The 14,961-nt window shown below is 37.7% G+C and overlaps 1 protein-coding gene across 2 annotated transcripts in view; it reads left to right on the top strand.

Moving 5' to 3' along the window:
- The window catches only part of ARFGEF1 (ADP ribosylation factor guanine nucleotide exchange factor 1), a 99,503-nt gene that overhangs the window by 45,949 nt on the left and 38,593 nt on the right, over positions 1–14,961 (top strand). For both annotated transcript variants that reach the window (XR_009818665.1, XM_061995626.1), the window contains exons 5-10: positions 2,020–2,199; positions 4,024–4,297; positions 4,842–4,955; positions 5,687–5,859; positions 7,027–7,160; positions 10,351–10,585. Coding sequence is in view for 1 of the 2 variants with exons in the window: in XM_061995626.1 (XP_061851610.1) it covers positions 2,020–2,199; positions 4,024–4,297; positions 4,842–4,955; positions 5,687–5,859; positions 7,027–7,160; positions 10,351–10,585 (1,110 nt within the window). In the remaining variant the exon portion in view is untranslated. The remainder of the gene's footprint in view (positions 1–2,019; positions 2,200–4,023; positions 4,298–4,841; positions 4,956–5,686; positions 5,860–7,026; positions 7,161–10,350; positions 10,586–14,961) is intronic.

Here is a 14,961-nt window from a genome sequence, read left to right as displayed (position 1 = left end):
TTCGTAAATATTAATAAGATCTCCCCTCAGTCTCCTCCAGACTAAACAGCCCCAGTTCCTGCAGCCTTTCCTCATATGAAAGATACTCCAGTCCCTTGATCATCTTGATGGCCCTGCACTGGACTCTCTCCAGAAGTTCTCTGTCCCTCTTGAGCTGAGGAGCCCAGAACTGGACACAGGACTCCAGATGAGGTCTCACCAGGGCAGAGTAGACGGGGAGCAGAACCTCCCTTGACCTGCTGGCCACACGGCACATTGCTGGCTCATGGTTAGTTTATTATCAACCATGACTCCCAGGTCTCTCTCTGCAGAGCTGCTCTCCAGCAAGTCAATCCCCAGCGTGTACTGGTTATGGGGTTGTTCCTTCCCACATGCAGGACTCTGCATTTGTCCTTGTTGAACCTCATGAGGTTCCTCTCTGCCCAACTCTCAAGCCACAGCCTTCTGGGGAGTCAGACAGTCTTCCCAGTTTGGTGTCATCAAGGAACTTGCTGAGGGTACACTCTGTCCCCTCATCCAGGTTGTTGATGCAGATGATATTGTTACACAGAGAGGGTAAGAATGAAAGATAGTACTATGAATTTCAACTTGGCACTTTTTCAGTAGGCCAGTGACATGTAAGCTGCATTTTGGGAGTAAAAAATGAACAGTACCAATGCTTGGAGACTTGAATTCCTTTAATAAAAGCATTGCCTACAGTTTGCCTGTCTCTGTGATTTCTTTTCTTTAGTTGATTGAATGGTTTTTTTCTTTTTTTTTTCATTTGTGTTTGATAAAAAATAGTTTTAGTGGACACTTAGGTGGTATGACTTTGTAGCGTGAGATGCTGTTTAGTGGTCATGCAGATAAGAACGTACACTGTCCAGTAAGAAATGTAAGTACAGGCATCCATACTTGTACCTCATTATGTCTACTGATGAGAGAACTGAGACACCACAGGTACAAAAAGAAGGACCTTAAGCTAACTGTGTATCTAAGAGTAGAATTCAGGTCTCTTCAACAGCTGCTCAGTGAGGCGAGTCTTTGATTTTCTTTGTGCTGTTAAGCTATACAGTGGTTTCTAGAGGGTTTGAGTGAGCAGTGGATACTCCTTGTCCACTTCTTGGTGACATGTCTGGACAGAGGTGCTGACAGTGTCATTAAGACAAATGAGGCATAGTTTTCTGAGTAAATTACACAACACAAAATAACTTTGGTTTTTAACTGTGATAAACTTACGAGTGTATGAATTAGTTATATATGTGAAAGTTTTAATGCATGAAATTCCTTGATTTCTTCTATTGTAGTATATTGATTGGTGTAAGTATGTTTGTTCTATTGTGAACCAATCTCTTGCCCTTTCCTTCTACTGTCCAACACACATCTCTGATAATGTCCTCAGCTTTCATCTGCCTCTTCAATCCACCCTGCCTCTACCTGACATAAAGAGAATGTATTCCTTGCTTCTTTGTGATCTGATCTTTTTAAGGGTTATTTGCCCTTTTTTTTTTTTTTGGTAAAAAGTGGAAAGAGAAAAGCAAATTTATACAGAGAGGGTAACACCATCCTAGCATCTACCCAAAGAGAGTGTTTAGAAAAGACAGTTGTCTCACAACTGCCCGATCTCACACTCAGTCTTTCTTCTTCATACTTAACAGTTATTTGTAAAACAATTTTCAGAGCCTTCAGATTGCTTTCTGGATTTTAACAGATATTGTATTGTTGATGTTTTGTGTCTAGAAAATCCTAGGATGACTTCTATTAACTACCTACATTGTCTACTTCTTGCTGTTTCATGCTAGGAAATATGTATTTCCTTGGGTTTTTTGTAAAAACACTCTCCATATTACAGGTACATGTGATGTTCTGATATGACTAAAAGACTACATGGGAAAACTTAAACTGGAGTTGAAGATATGTACTTAGTTATATTTTAGAAGTGGTCTAATTCTGGTATTCATTTATTTGTAAACTATTTTATAAAAAAAGTTTTCACTGGAAAAAAGAGATACATGTGTGTGTGTGTGTTTGTTTATTTAGGCTTTGCTCACTGCAGTAACATCTCAACACATAGAAATCCACGAAGGAACAGTGCTGCAGGCCGTAAGAACATGTTACAATATTTATCTAGCAAGCAAAAATCTCATAAATCAAACCACAGCCAAGGCTACTCTAACACAAATGCTGAATGTCATTTTTGCACGGATGGAAAATCAAGCAGTAAGTATCTCAGTATTTTTATATAGAAACTAGCTCTTAACACCAAACCAGCTATAGAGATATGTTTTGTCATTATGCAAACCTTTTATCTTTAGTAAATGATGTACTTTTGAAAACAAAATAATTGGTATCTTAAGTATTTTCCTTTTTGTGTTTTGCACTCTACAATAGGCGTGAAATTTGTTTTGTTGGAGGTGAGGGTGGTGTATAGAATTTAAACTTGTAGTGATCCTCTATATTTAGTGAGTGTGTTCAGCTTCAGTTCCTGCTGTCAGACTGTCGAGAGACGCCATACTACCTGCATAAGAGTGCATATGAAGTACTTTATTGTTAGACAAATGTGCTGATGCTGTGATGATAAACATAGAAGTAGTAATCCAGGATTAAAACAAAAACTCCAAACAGAAACTTTCCAGTTATGTAATTATTTACATTTTTTAGCATTTTAATGTGTATTACTCACTAACAGACACTCGCATGTCACTGAAATTGTGGTTTTGAGTTGTTAGCAGGGACACCAGCTTACATGCTCTGCGTTCTACTATTTGTAATTTGCCATCATTCCTATTAAAAACACCCAAAAAACACCACACAAAACCCAAACAAACAAGCAGATGCCCAGATTTCAGAACTGATGGCATTCTTATCTACTTCTAGAAGTAATTCTACTATATTATCACAAATTCTTCCATTTTTCTCTGTGTAGTACTTTCTTACTTGCTTTCCCCTCAGAAGCAACTGCATCTTGACACGTGATACCGTCACAGTCAAAGATTTATGAGACATAGTATTTATGATAAGTTGTGGCAAAAACCGTACAATACCTGACTGCTTTGAGAAATCCATGTAGTTATCATACTTTTAAGCTACTTAATATAGAGGACAATTGTTACTGTTATTCTACAGTTCTTCATTTTTGCCAGACTATTAAGTCTAGTCTTTATGCATGTTAAGTGATTCTGCTTGTACTGCACACTCAGAGCAGTTAGTATAGTAAGTTCTATAAGGAATTTTCTGAGCTGTAATTTGAAGTAGTATCTACTTGGGGTGCTCTAGCACCTCAAAAGAGGCAACATAGAAAGCTTTAAGTGGAAGAATAAAGGGCTGAGATAACAGCAGACTTTGGTTTGGTTTGATGTTAATGATTGTTGTCTTAATCCATTAGACAAGTTACAGAAATTCTTCCCATTCTGGAGATTTCAAATCAAGGTTCCATGAATCTAAAATAGTCTTTGCTTACAGTTTTAAGTGTGATGATTTCTTTCTGGGGATCTGTGTTCTGTAGTGTTTTGGAAACACTGCTCTTTCCAGTTTTAGCCTGTTTTTATGGTTTTTCCCCTGGATTTTTAGTCAGTTTTCTATATTATTTTAGTTTTTTAGTCTTTCCTTTATTAGCACATGCTTGTCGAATAACAGAAGACTCTGCAATGTGTTTTTCATTGTGAGACCTTTCAAAAAAGAAAAAAAATCTGCCTTGATGTTTCTCCATACTATCCTTCTATATTATCACATCTACTGGCTGAACTTCTTACAGGGCCAGCAGACAACTCTTGGTCATCTACTACCAAGAGTTTAGCTGTCCTTTTTTTCCACAGTGAAGATATAATGTAGTATGTGTAGTTGGGAAGCAGCCCTCTTGCAAACACTTCTCCTTTGATATCAAAATTATTTCTAATAATAAAAGGATGCATTTTCTTACAACTGTTACAGCTTTGTGAAGGCACTGTGTAAGCAGAGACAATAGAGATTTCATGTTTATAAAATAACGTGTAAGAGATTTTCTTTTGATTGTGAAATTCTCATGTGATCACAATGTTTTTGTAGCTTCAGGAAGCTAAACAGATGGAAAAGGAAAGACACAGACAGCAGCACCATCAACAGCAGTCTCCAGTAAGCCATCATGAGCCTGAGTCACCTCAACTGAGACATATCCCAGCACAGACTGATCAACTGTCCAAAGAACACGAGAGAGAGCTTGACCACAGCACAAATGATATGGACAAGAACCTTCAAGAAGATATAGAGGCAGAAAATGGATCTGATATTTCTAGTGCTGAAAATGAACAGACGGAAGCTGACCAAGCCACAGCAGCAGAAAGTAACCAGCGTGTATTTCTATTTCATGGAGGGAGGGAAGAGATCTGTAAAAAGAAGGGCTTGAGGATTGTCTTTTTTCCCCTCTCCCAAATCTGGAGTCAGACATATTTTCTAGTAACTGACTGAAGTGCCTGTTCTCCTTGTTACTACTGTTGAACTTTATCACAAGTATCCTTCAATCCTAAGCTCTGCTGTAGTCATTGTAGTAAAGATTTCTTTGCACCTATAAAATATTGTGAAAGTTTTTGAGAATAACATCTCTAAACGAGTAAGTTTTCAGTGTTTAATGTACATGAGAATACAGGATGGATATATCTTATTAGCATAGGCCGGTGGATTAGTTGCCATTTACAGGTTAAACACTGAAGTACTTATGTTCTGCAAATGCTATTTTTGAAGCATTCAAACAACAACTGTTTTTTAATGTATACTTCCCTAGTAATAGACTAGAAATTTAATTTATAAATATTAAATGCAAATAAGATAGCTCTCTAATTTCTGAGTTTCTCAATAATATTTGTTTGGGTTTGTTTTTCTTTTTAAAGACCTTTCTAAAGCTGATGGAGGAATGTATGACGGTGAAAGCAATGAGTGTGAAGAGAAGGCAGAAGAAATTGTAGAAAGTATTGTGCAGGAAATGGTGAACATAGTAGTTGGAGGTATTATATCATTTTCTGTCTAGTCAGTAGTGACTGCAGTCTGAATCACGATGTTAACAATTATTTTAACGCTTCCAAATATTTAACTAAAATCTGGTCTTATTTAATTAACACTTACATGCTGAAGAAAACAGTTTCAGTTGTCTGACCTTAGCTGTGCATTATTTAACAGTGAAATGGAAAAGATTTTCTGCATTGATTTACAGTCTCTATATTGGAGGCTAATGTTCTCTTTAAGATACAGACTTTTGTTCCTTTTGTTTTTCCCTGTATTTTCTTTACATAAGCTCTTCACAAATGGGACTATCCCTGTAGTAGACGTATAGCACTACATTTTTGTATTTCTTGAAAAGTGTATATCATAGAATCATAGAATGGTAGGGATTGGAAGGGACTTTTAGAAATCATCTAGTCCAACCCCCCTACAGAAGCAGGTTCACCTAGATCAGGTCGCAAGTGAGAGACACTGGATTTTTTTTTTTTCCCCCAGTAACACTTGGAGACTTGGTAGAATGATGAACGTGCAAATGCAAAGTTGCAAGTCATTTTCTTAATGGAAATTAAGAGTATTTGGAATTTTTTTATTTAGATAGTGCTATGTAAATTCTGTCTTTAGTTCCTTCTCATGGTAGTTTGCTTATAATCATTTTAGTATTTAAACATTAGATTAGGCACTCTTTTTAGTGGACATTCTTATGTAACGTGTTAATAATTGTTATCTTTTCTGATAGATGCAGAAGGGACTGCTGAAAGTGCAGGTAGAGATGACACAATTGGAACATTAGAGGATGGCAGCGACAGTGAAAACATTCAGGCAAATGGAATTCCAGGGACTCCAATTTCTGTTGCTTATACACCATCTTTACCTGATGACAGATTATCTGTCTCTTCCAACGATACTCAGGTACAGGCAGTTATAAATTAGGAAATACTGAAAAAAGTAATGTTTTAAGTGTTGTCCAACGCTTGTGTAGATAACGTTTAATATAATTCCATAAAATGTTACTTTCATGAATTTCAAGTATTAAGTCATGTTCCAAGTAGTATTCTATTTTAATGCACAATTTAAGTTAAATTTTTGTTAGTAAATTTTGCATGTGATGCCTTTTTTAATCCTTGCATATTTTAACTGCCCCATAGACTACATTTGTCATGATTTGACATTGGAGCCATTTCTGGTGATGGGGAAAGGGCTGTAAAGATGGCTCCTGTAAGAAATTCCAAGATTAGAGAACTCTATTCCCTGGTTTTTGAAGTGCTTCTGAGAAACTATAAAATTAGTATTCAATATACATAGTGAAGTCTATAGCCAGTTATAGACATACTTGTACAATTTGTGTGCTCTTTTCAAATGGTAAATAGACATTTCAAGCCTATAGCATGACCTTACTGCTCAGATAAAGTTTCATGTCTGAGATGATTTGATTTTCATTAGCAAGAAAGATGTGAAAATATACTCCCTCAGTTATATCAGATATCAGCATATATGTGCTATCAGCTGGCAGAGTATCATCTGCTGTCTAAGTGTAATGAATAATTAGGTTTGAGGATAATAGGTTTTAAACTTAAAAATCCTGGTCACATATGCCATACAAATAGAAGATTAACAATAAGGGTGTTGCTTCCATAAAGAACAACACAGAATTTCAAGAACTTAGTAATAATATTGTACTATGGAAATTTTACAAAATGAGTCCTGCCACAGATATGTAACTACTTGCATTCTATTAATATGTCAAGACTTCTTTTTTTACAACTAGTTATCTCCTGAAAATTTCTGCAGGCAATTCATTGCAAGTTAACTTACTTAAACTTGCCCTACCTAATTTCATTACAGTCTTTAATTAATTCTGACTTTTTACTGAAATGACAATTTTTATTAGTGAGTTAGTTCATTTTAATTGGGCTGCAGAGTATTTTGGTTTCTTAAAGTTTTATCTTGAGACCATAAAGCTGTGGTGAGTTGGTTATATTTGTATAATATGTTAACTTCTTGTTGCTAGGAGGTGGGGATTTCCCTACACACCCTGCTAATGCAAAATGGAATACTGAAATATGTTAACTTCTTTAGGAATCTGGAAATTCTTCAGGACCTACCCCTGGTGCTAAATTTTCCCACATTTTACAAAAGGATGCCTTCCTTGTATTCAGGTCACTGTGTAAACTTTCCATGAAGCCCCTGTCAGATGGACCACCGGATCCAAAGTAAGTAGAGTTTTCTCTGTTTGAAAGTAAAAACTTATTTAAATATCTTTGAGAGTCCTCAGTTATTGAGAAAATAATGGTATGGTAGAAAAAACTAAAAGACTTTGAAAAGACAGTTTTATGTTTTGATGCATCTTTTGTCTGTTAAATGAAGGCAACTGCAACTACCCATATACCTGTTTAGAAGTTTCTTAAAAACTCTTGTGCTTTCTGTGAATACTTCTTACTCTTCCTAATTGCTTTTTATAGAACTTTTCAGAAGGGTTTGTAAAGAAAGCCTTCATGGGTTTTTAATCTCAGCTAATGCTTTAAAATAATAGCTAGGTTTGTAACTATCACTGGTTTTGCCCCACAATTTCTTACATCTGTTGCATATCGGGTATCCAGCACACATAGCCAGCCTTACTTTATCTTATATTAAGATCCTTGCTTTGAGCTGATACTGGTTGTGAAAAATTTGTGGTAGTGTTTCATTCTTCTGCTCATGTTGGACAGGTACGACAGCCTCCTTAATCAAAGCATAAATGTTTTGAAAGTGAAGTCTTTATGTGGCTGTTTGTAAATCTTCTCCTCTGACTGAAGATACCAATTTTTCAGTTTGGCTTAGGGAATTGTTTGCTGTAAATCAAAAAAAAAAAAAGTTTCCTCTAGAGATGGATGTTGTAAGAATTGGCAAAGAACTTTGCTTTTCTGATCGTGAATAGAATTTGTATGCACTTTTTTTCACATTAGAAACAATTGGTAATAATTTTTGATAGGAATGATATTTTGTTTTTCAGATAATAAAACTTTGAGGGCATGGTGTTCTTCAAAATAGAACCAGCTTTATTGTTCCAAGGTCTAACTTTCAAAGCAAGTTGCTCTAAGACAATTTAATCACTGATAGGTGTTGTGAAAAAAATCATGCAGTAGAAAAAAAAAAGGTTTTGAAGGATTAGTCTAGAACCATTTTCCAGTTATCTAGTGATGCACTATGGGAAGTCAGGACATTCAAGAATTAAGACTGAGACATGAAGTTTTTCCTGGTTTTGAGAATTTGTCTTTCAGGAAAGGCCATAAGAATCCTGTGGTTTTAGTCAGCTCTCTGAGACTAAGACTCTGTCCATTTATTAAAGGCTTTAATGGATTAACTCCCTCTGGAAGAGCAGCAAAAGCTATTGAACCCTTTGGAGTATCTCATCTGAATCCATGGAGTCTTAAAACTGATTAAGTTCTTCCTATAGAGCAAATTGGAGAAGCACAAGCATTAACTGCAAAGGCATTTGAAGATGTCCTGTGTTTGGAGAAGTGTCTAGAATTTATGAGTGATTCTGAGGCATTGATGGCTTTTTGAACTGTTGCAAACATACTGTAATTGGAAGAGGAATACGTTTTTTAAAAGTCTTATTTGCATCTTTAGAAATCATCTTCTCAGTGAAATTAGCTATGAAGTCTTTAATGGAAATATTTACCAATTGTAGGTAACTGCAATTGATAGGTAACATGGAGCTTTACCTTAAAATCACAAGTCTGGGAGCTGAGATCAAGTTTTTGCTTCCTGGGAAGTTGCTTAATATCTGCATCCGCTTCTTTCCTGGAATAAAATAAGATGAGGGAGAAATGTCTTGAAGGTTCACATTTTATTTCTTAATTTAAGTGGGCTATACACATTATACAGAACCAGTAAGGCCAGCAACTTAGGACTTCAGTAAGGAGCTAACAGTTGCTGGAAGAAGGCAATGTGCTACTGCATTTATGATTCTCTTCGTATTTAAATTCTTACATTTCATAGCAAAGTATGGTCTGGTCATGTCCTGCCTGCACACTTCATACATGATGCAAAAATCAAACCTATTGCATCAAAGGAGATGGTTATATGCAACTGTGCAATGTTCAGAGCCCAGGCATTGTCTTGCACTCTTACAGTTCATGCCACTGTCTTGGGCGTTTATTTTTACCTGACACACATTAGGAGGAATCAGATTTGCAAGTTCGTCAGTCAATTTGACTATGTTTTGCTTCTCAAAAGTGTCTTCAGACAAAGATCTAAGCTTGGGATTATGTTCTAGTTGATTTTCCCCCCATCCCACTTTGTTTGGCTTTTATTTTTTGCAGTATATAGCAAATACGTAACTGTTGTGTGTGTCATGTTGACTTGAAGCTCTCCTTACTTTGTTTGGGCTGTACTGTATGAAAAATTTCCTGTTGTTCCTCACATTTCACAACTGTCCTCTGTCAGTGGGTGGTTGTTCAAAACTGTAGACTGTCGTGTTAGGCCATTTATGTCTATACCTGCTCTTCAGAGCAGTTACAGTCTTTTTCTGAGATGATCAGAAGAGGGAAGGAACATCAGGAGTCTTGAAGAGAGTGTGCTTTCACCCAGGTTGCTGTTTAAATTGCATCACACTTTCATAAATGTAGATTTCCTTTACACATTTGTGTATGTGGTTTGGGTTTCACTTTTTTTTTCTGTGTGTTTTTTTCCTAAAGCATAAATAGTAGCAGTGTTCTGACAAGAATTGAGCTTGCTTCAGTCTGTTAGAAGTGTGATGTTACCACGAAGCACTTGACAACACTGCAGTTGCCTGACTAAAATAGGCATGTTATTTATCTTAGCAGCTCTCAGAGAGGGATGGGGACAGTGACTGATAAACAATATAAGATACCATATTTGAGAAAAGAGACTTAAGTGTTGGGAGGAAGTAGATCAGACAGTACACCTGTTGTCTTTATGGTCATTCAACTCTCTCCATGCTGATGGAAATAGAGGAAGAGGAGGAATTTCTGGCTTTTGGTAGTCAAGGTTCTGTAGATGGACTGGATATTTTAGATGGGATCTTCCAAAAACCCGCTACAAGGAAAGAAAGCACCCTTCGTCACCTGGCTAAGATGGGCAGCATTGCCTGCTATTGCTGCTCTTCTGCAATGCTGTGCTGCAGAGGAGAGAGTGGCTCAATAACAACAGAGAGAAACAATAAGTGGAAAAGATTATTTTTGCCCATCATCTTGGCTGAAGAGCAATCACTCCAACAGAAAAGATCAATGTCTTTTTATGACACTTTCTACTCCAATTTGTGTCAAATTTGAGTTCATTTCATGAACATTGCACATGTTAAATCATGTAATCAATCAGTGCTGTATCTTGACTACAAGAGAATATTTTACTTTTACGACTAACACTACACTAATGTGCTGCATTGTTTTGTTCTAGATCTCATGAACTGCGATCAAAGATTCTTTCATTGCAGTTGCTTCTTTCCATCCTGCAAAACGCAGGACCTGTCTTCAGGACAAATGAGATGTTTATTAACGCTATTAAGCAGTACCTTTGTGTTGCACTGTCAAAAAATGGAGTCTCATCAGTTCCAGAAGTTTTTGAACTTTCACTTTCCATATTTCTTACCCTCCTCTCAAACTTTAAGACTCATCTAAAGATGCAGATTGAGGTAAGTTACATGAATTTCTAATATAAGATGTGGGGAAGTAATAAGTGAATGTTTGTTTATATTTCTGTGTAGCTTGGTCTTGCTTTGATAAATTTGTTTGCATTTCTGAATCTCAGCTTTTATGTAAGACTTGTCCAATCTTTCCATGCATAGAAGCTCTTTTTTCTCCCCAGTGGCAATGAACCTGTTTGCAGTAAGACCCTTGAGAGCCCCTTTGAATAAAATGTCAGCATTTCCTTTGGAATAGTCAGAGATTAAATAAGATTTGCTCTGTAACATCATAAGTAATGTGACACTTGTGGCAGCATTAAGCTTTTGGTGAAGTAGAAGGCAGTGGGGAAACTTGTAGGGCTGTTAAAAAAAATAGCATCATTTTTAGTAGAACATGAAATGGAGTACCTAATAAGGAGGACATTTCATCACTTAAGAGTAGACATCAACATAAACTAATAAATTCTATAGTGTAGAAGTTAAGTTTATTTACTCTATGTTTGAGATGAATTTTTACAATCATAATTTATGCCTATACTCACTACTATTACTATATGAGTTTAATTAATGGCAATTTTCTGTTGGCTGTGTCATGGTATTACCACAGAATGACTGTGAAACTCAGAAATCGGTTTGTGGATAAGCTCAGTCAGCTAATGTTGAATAGTGCAATTAGGAAGTTTTATCTTGGCACTATGTAGCACAAATTAAGAAAATTAGTACAATTATGAAAAGACTATATAATACATGTCTTTTTCAAAGGAATTTTAAAACTAAAAAATTAGTGACTTGGAATGCACTGTGGATTCTTTTTGTGGTCACTTGAGCAGGTATTTAGTTTCTGGGGAAATCCCAGCTATTTGTTGTAGCCACTTGCCATTGTATATCAGTGCTTACATTGATATATGTCCTGAATAAGATAATCTCATTTTCTGAGTTCTCTTTAAAAAGTGTGTGGATGATTTAACTCCTTGAGTCACAAGTAGAGATAAATTCTTAGCAATAAGAGTTAGTCAGGTTCTGAGACATTGGGAATGTACTCACTGAATGGTATATTCTTGTGTCTGTGAGGAGAGAGACCTGGGAGTCCTGGTTGATAATAAACTGAACATGAGCCAGCAATGTGCCCTGGTGGCCAAGAAGGCCAATGACATCCTGGGATGCATCAAGAAGAGTGTGGCCAGCAGGTGGAGAGAGGTTCTTCCCCGCCTCCCCTCATGAGACTGCATCTGAAATATTGTGTCCAATTCTGGGCCCCTCAGTTCAAGAAGGATGGGAGCTGCTGGAGAGAGTTCAGTGCAGGGCCACCAAGATGATGGAGTAGAGCATCTCCCTTATGATGAAAGGCCAAGGGAGCTGGGGCTCTGTAGCTTGAAGGAGACTGGGAGGTGACCTCATTAGTGTTTACAAATATGTAAATGACAGGTGTTAGGATGGAGGCAGACTGTTCTCAATGATATCCATTGATAGGACAAGGGGCAATGGTACCAGCTGGAACATAGGAAGTTCCAAATAAATACAAGGAAGAATTTCTTCACTGTGAGGGTGATGGAGCACTAGAATGGGCTGCCTAGATGATTTGTTGGAGTCTCCTTCTCTGGAGACATTCAAAACCCACCTGGACAAGTTCCTGTGTGACCTAGTCTAAGTGGCCCTGCTCAGGCAGGGGGGTTGCACTAGATCTTTCGAGGTCCCTTCCAATTCTTAAGATTCTTTGATTGTGTGAATGAGAGAAAGGCTGTAGATGTGATCTACTTGAACTTCAGTAAAGCCTTTGACACCACTTCCAGCAGCATCCTTCTGAAGAAACTGGCTGCTCATGGCTTAGATGGATCCACTCTACACTAGGTGGAAAACTGACTTGACAGCCAGGCCCAGAGAGTGATGTGGAATGGAGTTAAATGTGTTTGGTGGCCATCCACCAGTGGTGTTCCCCAGGGTTTAGTGCTGGGGCCTGAGCTGTTGAACATCTTTATCAGTCATTTTGATGAAGGGATCAAGTGCACCCTCAGTAATTTCACAGATGACATGAAGCTGGGTGAGAGTATACACCTGCTTGAGGACAGGAAAGATCTTCAGAAGGACCTGGACAGGCTGGATCTATGGGCTGAGGCCAATTGTATGAGATTTAACAAGACCAAGTACTGGGTCCTGTAGTTCGGCCACAGCAACCCCATGCAGTGCTACAGGCTTGGGGCAAACTGGCTGGAAAGCTGTCCTGCAGAAAAAGAGTTTGGAGTGTTGGTGGACAGTTGACTGAACATGAGCCAGCAGTGTGCCCAGGTGGCCAAGAAGGCATCCTGGCCTGTATCAGAAGCAATGTGGCCAGCAGGACCAGGGAAGTGATTTTTCTCCATGTACTTGGTGAGGCCACATCTTGAGTATTGTGTCCAGTTTTGAGCCCTTCACTACAAAAAGGACATTGAGATGCAGGAGCATGTACAAAGACAGGCAATGAAGCTGGTGAAAGGTCTGGAGAACAAGTCTGATGAGGAGCAGCTGAGGGAAATGGGATCATTTAGTCTGGAGAAGAGGAGGATGAGGGAAGACATAGATGCTCTCTGTAACTACCTGAAAGGAGACCGTAATGAGGTGGGAATTGGTCTCTTCTCCCAAGTAACGAATAATAGGAGAAGAGATAGTGACCTAAAGTTGTGCAAGAAGAGGTTTGGATTGGACATTAGGGAGAACTTTTTCACTGTTAGGCATTTGAACAGGCTGCCCAGAGAGGTAGTGGGTTGCCATCCCTGGAGATATTTGAGATGATTAGATGAAGTGCTTAAGTAGATGGTGTCATGGTGGGCTTGGCATTATGAGGTTGGTGGTTGGACTTGATAATATTAAGAGTCTTTTCAAACTGAAAGAATTACGTAATTGTGAATTAAGAGATTTCTGCATCTGTGGATGTCATTGAATAAGTTGGTATGTTGTGGCGGCTTTGGAAGAAGAACCTGATTTTGCCAATACCATGACAGAAGGATAGTGTGTTCTGATCACTTTCCAGGTTCTTTTGATGCCTTTAGGGGGAAAGAAATAATAAGTGTTTCCTTGAGCGCAGTTCAGATAGAAATACAATTGTAATGATTAATTCAATGTGCCTTGAAAATATGATGCATTTTGAAGACTTTCTGGACAAAATTATATGCTCAATACGACTGCAATGCACGTGTGGTGTTCAGCACATCAGACAGACTGGGCTGAGCTGCTCTTCAGTCACACAGCCTGCTCACTTCCCAGAAAGTGTTGGATGCTCTAAGTGTTCACAGAGCTTACAAGTCAGTGCGTAGGTGGTAAATGCATTGCAATCTGGTTTCTCTGACAGAAGTTTGATGAGCTTCCATCACTGCCATCCTCTCCCCAAACTCCAAACTGAAAAGGAAGACATATCTCCGGAAAATTTGATGTAGGGAACACTGAACTATTGTCGCAGCTTCTAGAATATGCTAAATTAGCACCATCATTACATAGCAGGGCTGTATTTCCTCCTCACAAATATGAAAGCCAAAACCTTGATGCTGCCCAAGTATCCATCTATTACAAAGTACAGGAACGGCAATTTCTAGAAACTCATTCTTTTTCCTGGTTGTGAGCTAAGAATTTCTCCTCTTTCAGTTACTGATCCTAAAGGTTATTCAGAAGATGTGGGTAGACAAGTACATAACTTCACATTCAGTTTGAGTCTTGGAGCTGTAAGGAAAACCATATGCTCTGATTTATAATATGCAAAATCTATGTATTTTAGGATTAAGACTGCATTCTTCATCTGTGAAAGAAATTTTTGACATATTTTAAAATAATATTTTCAGAATCTGTTGGAAATGACCCTCTTTTGTCCTTTGATTTAAAAATTCAGCTAACACTGCCCTCCAACAGTTAAAACAGTTTGAGTCATACCTTAATTGTATATTGTAACTTTATTTCTAAATGGGTCAATGAATATATTTGCAGCAAATCAAGTCCTAGACGTCAGGGAATTTGTGATGTCATTTAGCCATACTTACCATTACCACCCTTTCATAGCTGTGAATAAACAATCTTAAAACTCTCATTTCCAATTGACCAAACTAAATCATTAGCTCCTTTCTGGTTCACTTTTATGATATATTGGGAATAAAGTCTCACTTCTGTGACATGAGTTGCAGTAAGTACCATCATGATAGATAGCAATTTAAAATATCTGAAATGCAAATAAGATGTAAATGATGGAGGATTTGATAGCCACAGCTGGCTGTGAAGAGTTGAACTCTTGGAATTGCAGAACGGTGATGTAATGCTGTGTAGGATGGTGATGTAATGCCATGTATCAGTTAACATTTCAAGTTCATATGTAGTTACAGCAGTTCCTGCTGCTTAGGGAAGAAACAAATGAAGCCTACCTTAGCTGC

The sequence above is a fragment of the Colius striatus genome, chromosome 4 (assembly GCF_028858725.1).
Source record: "Colius striatus isolate bColStr4 chromosome 4, bColStr4.1.hap1, whole genome shotgun sequence".
In the NCBI taxonomy this organism is placed as follows: domain Eukaryota; kingdom Metazoa; phylum Chordata; class Aves; order Coliiformes; family Coliidae; genus Colius; species Colius striatus.
This window is presented reverse-complemented; position numbering and strand designations above follow the sequence as displayed.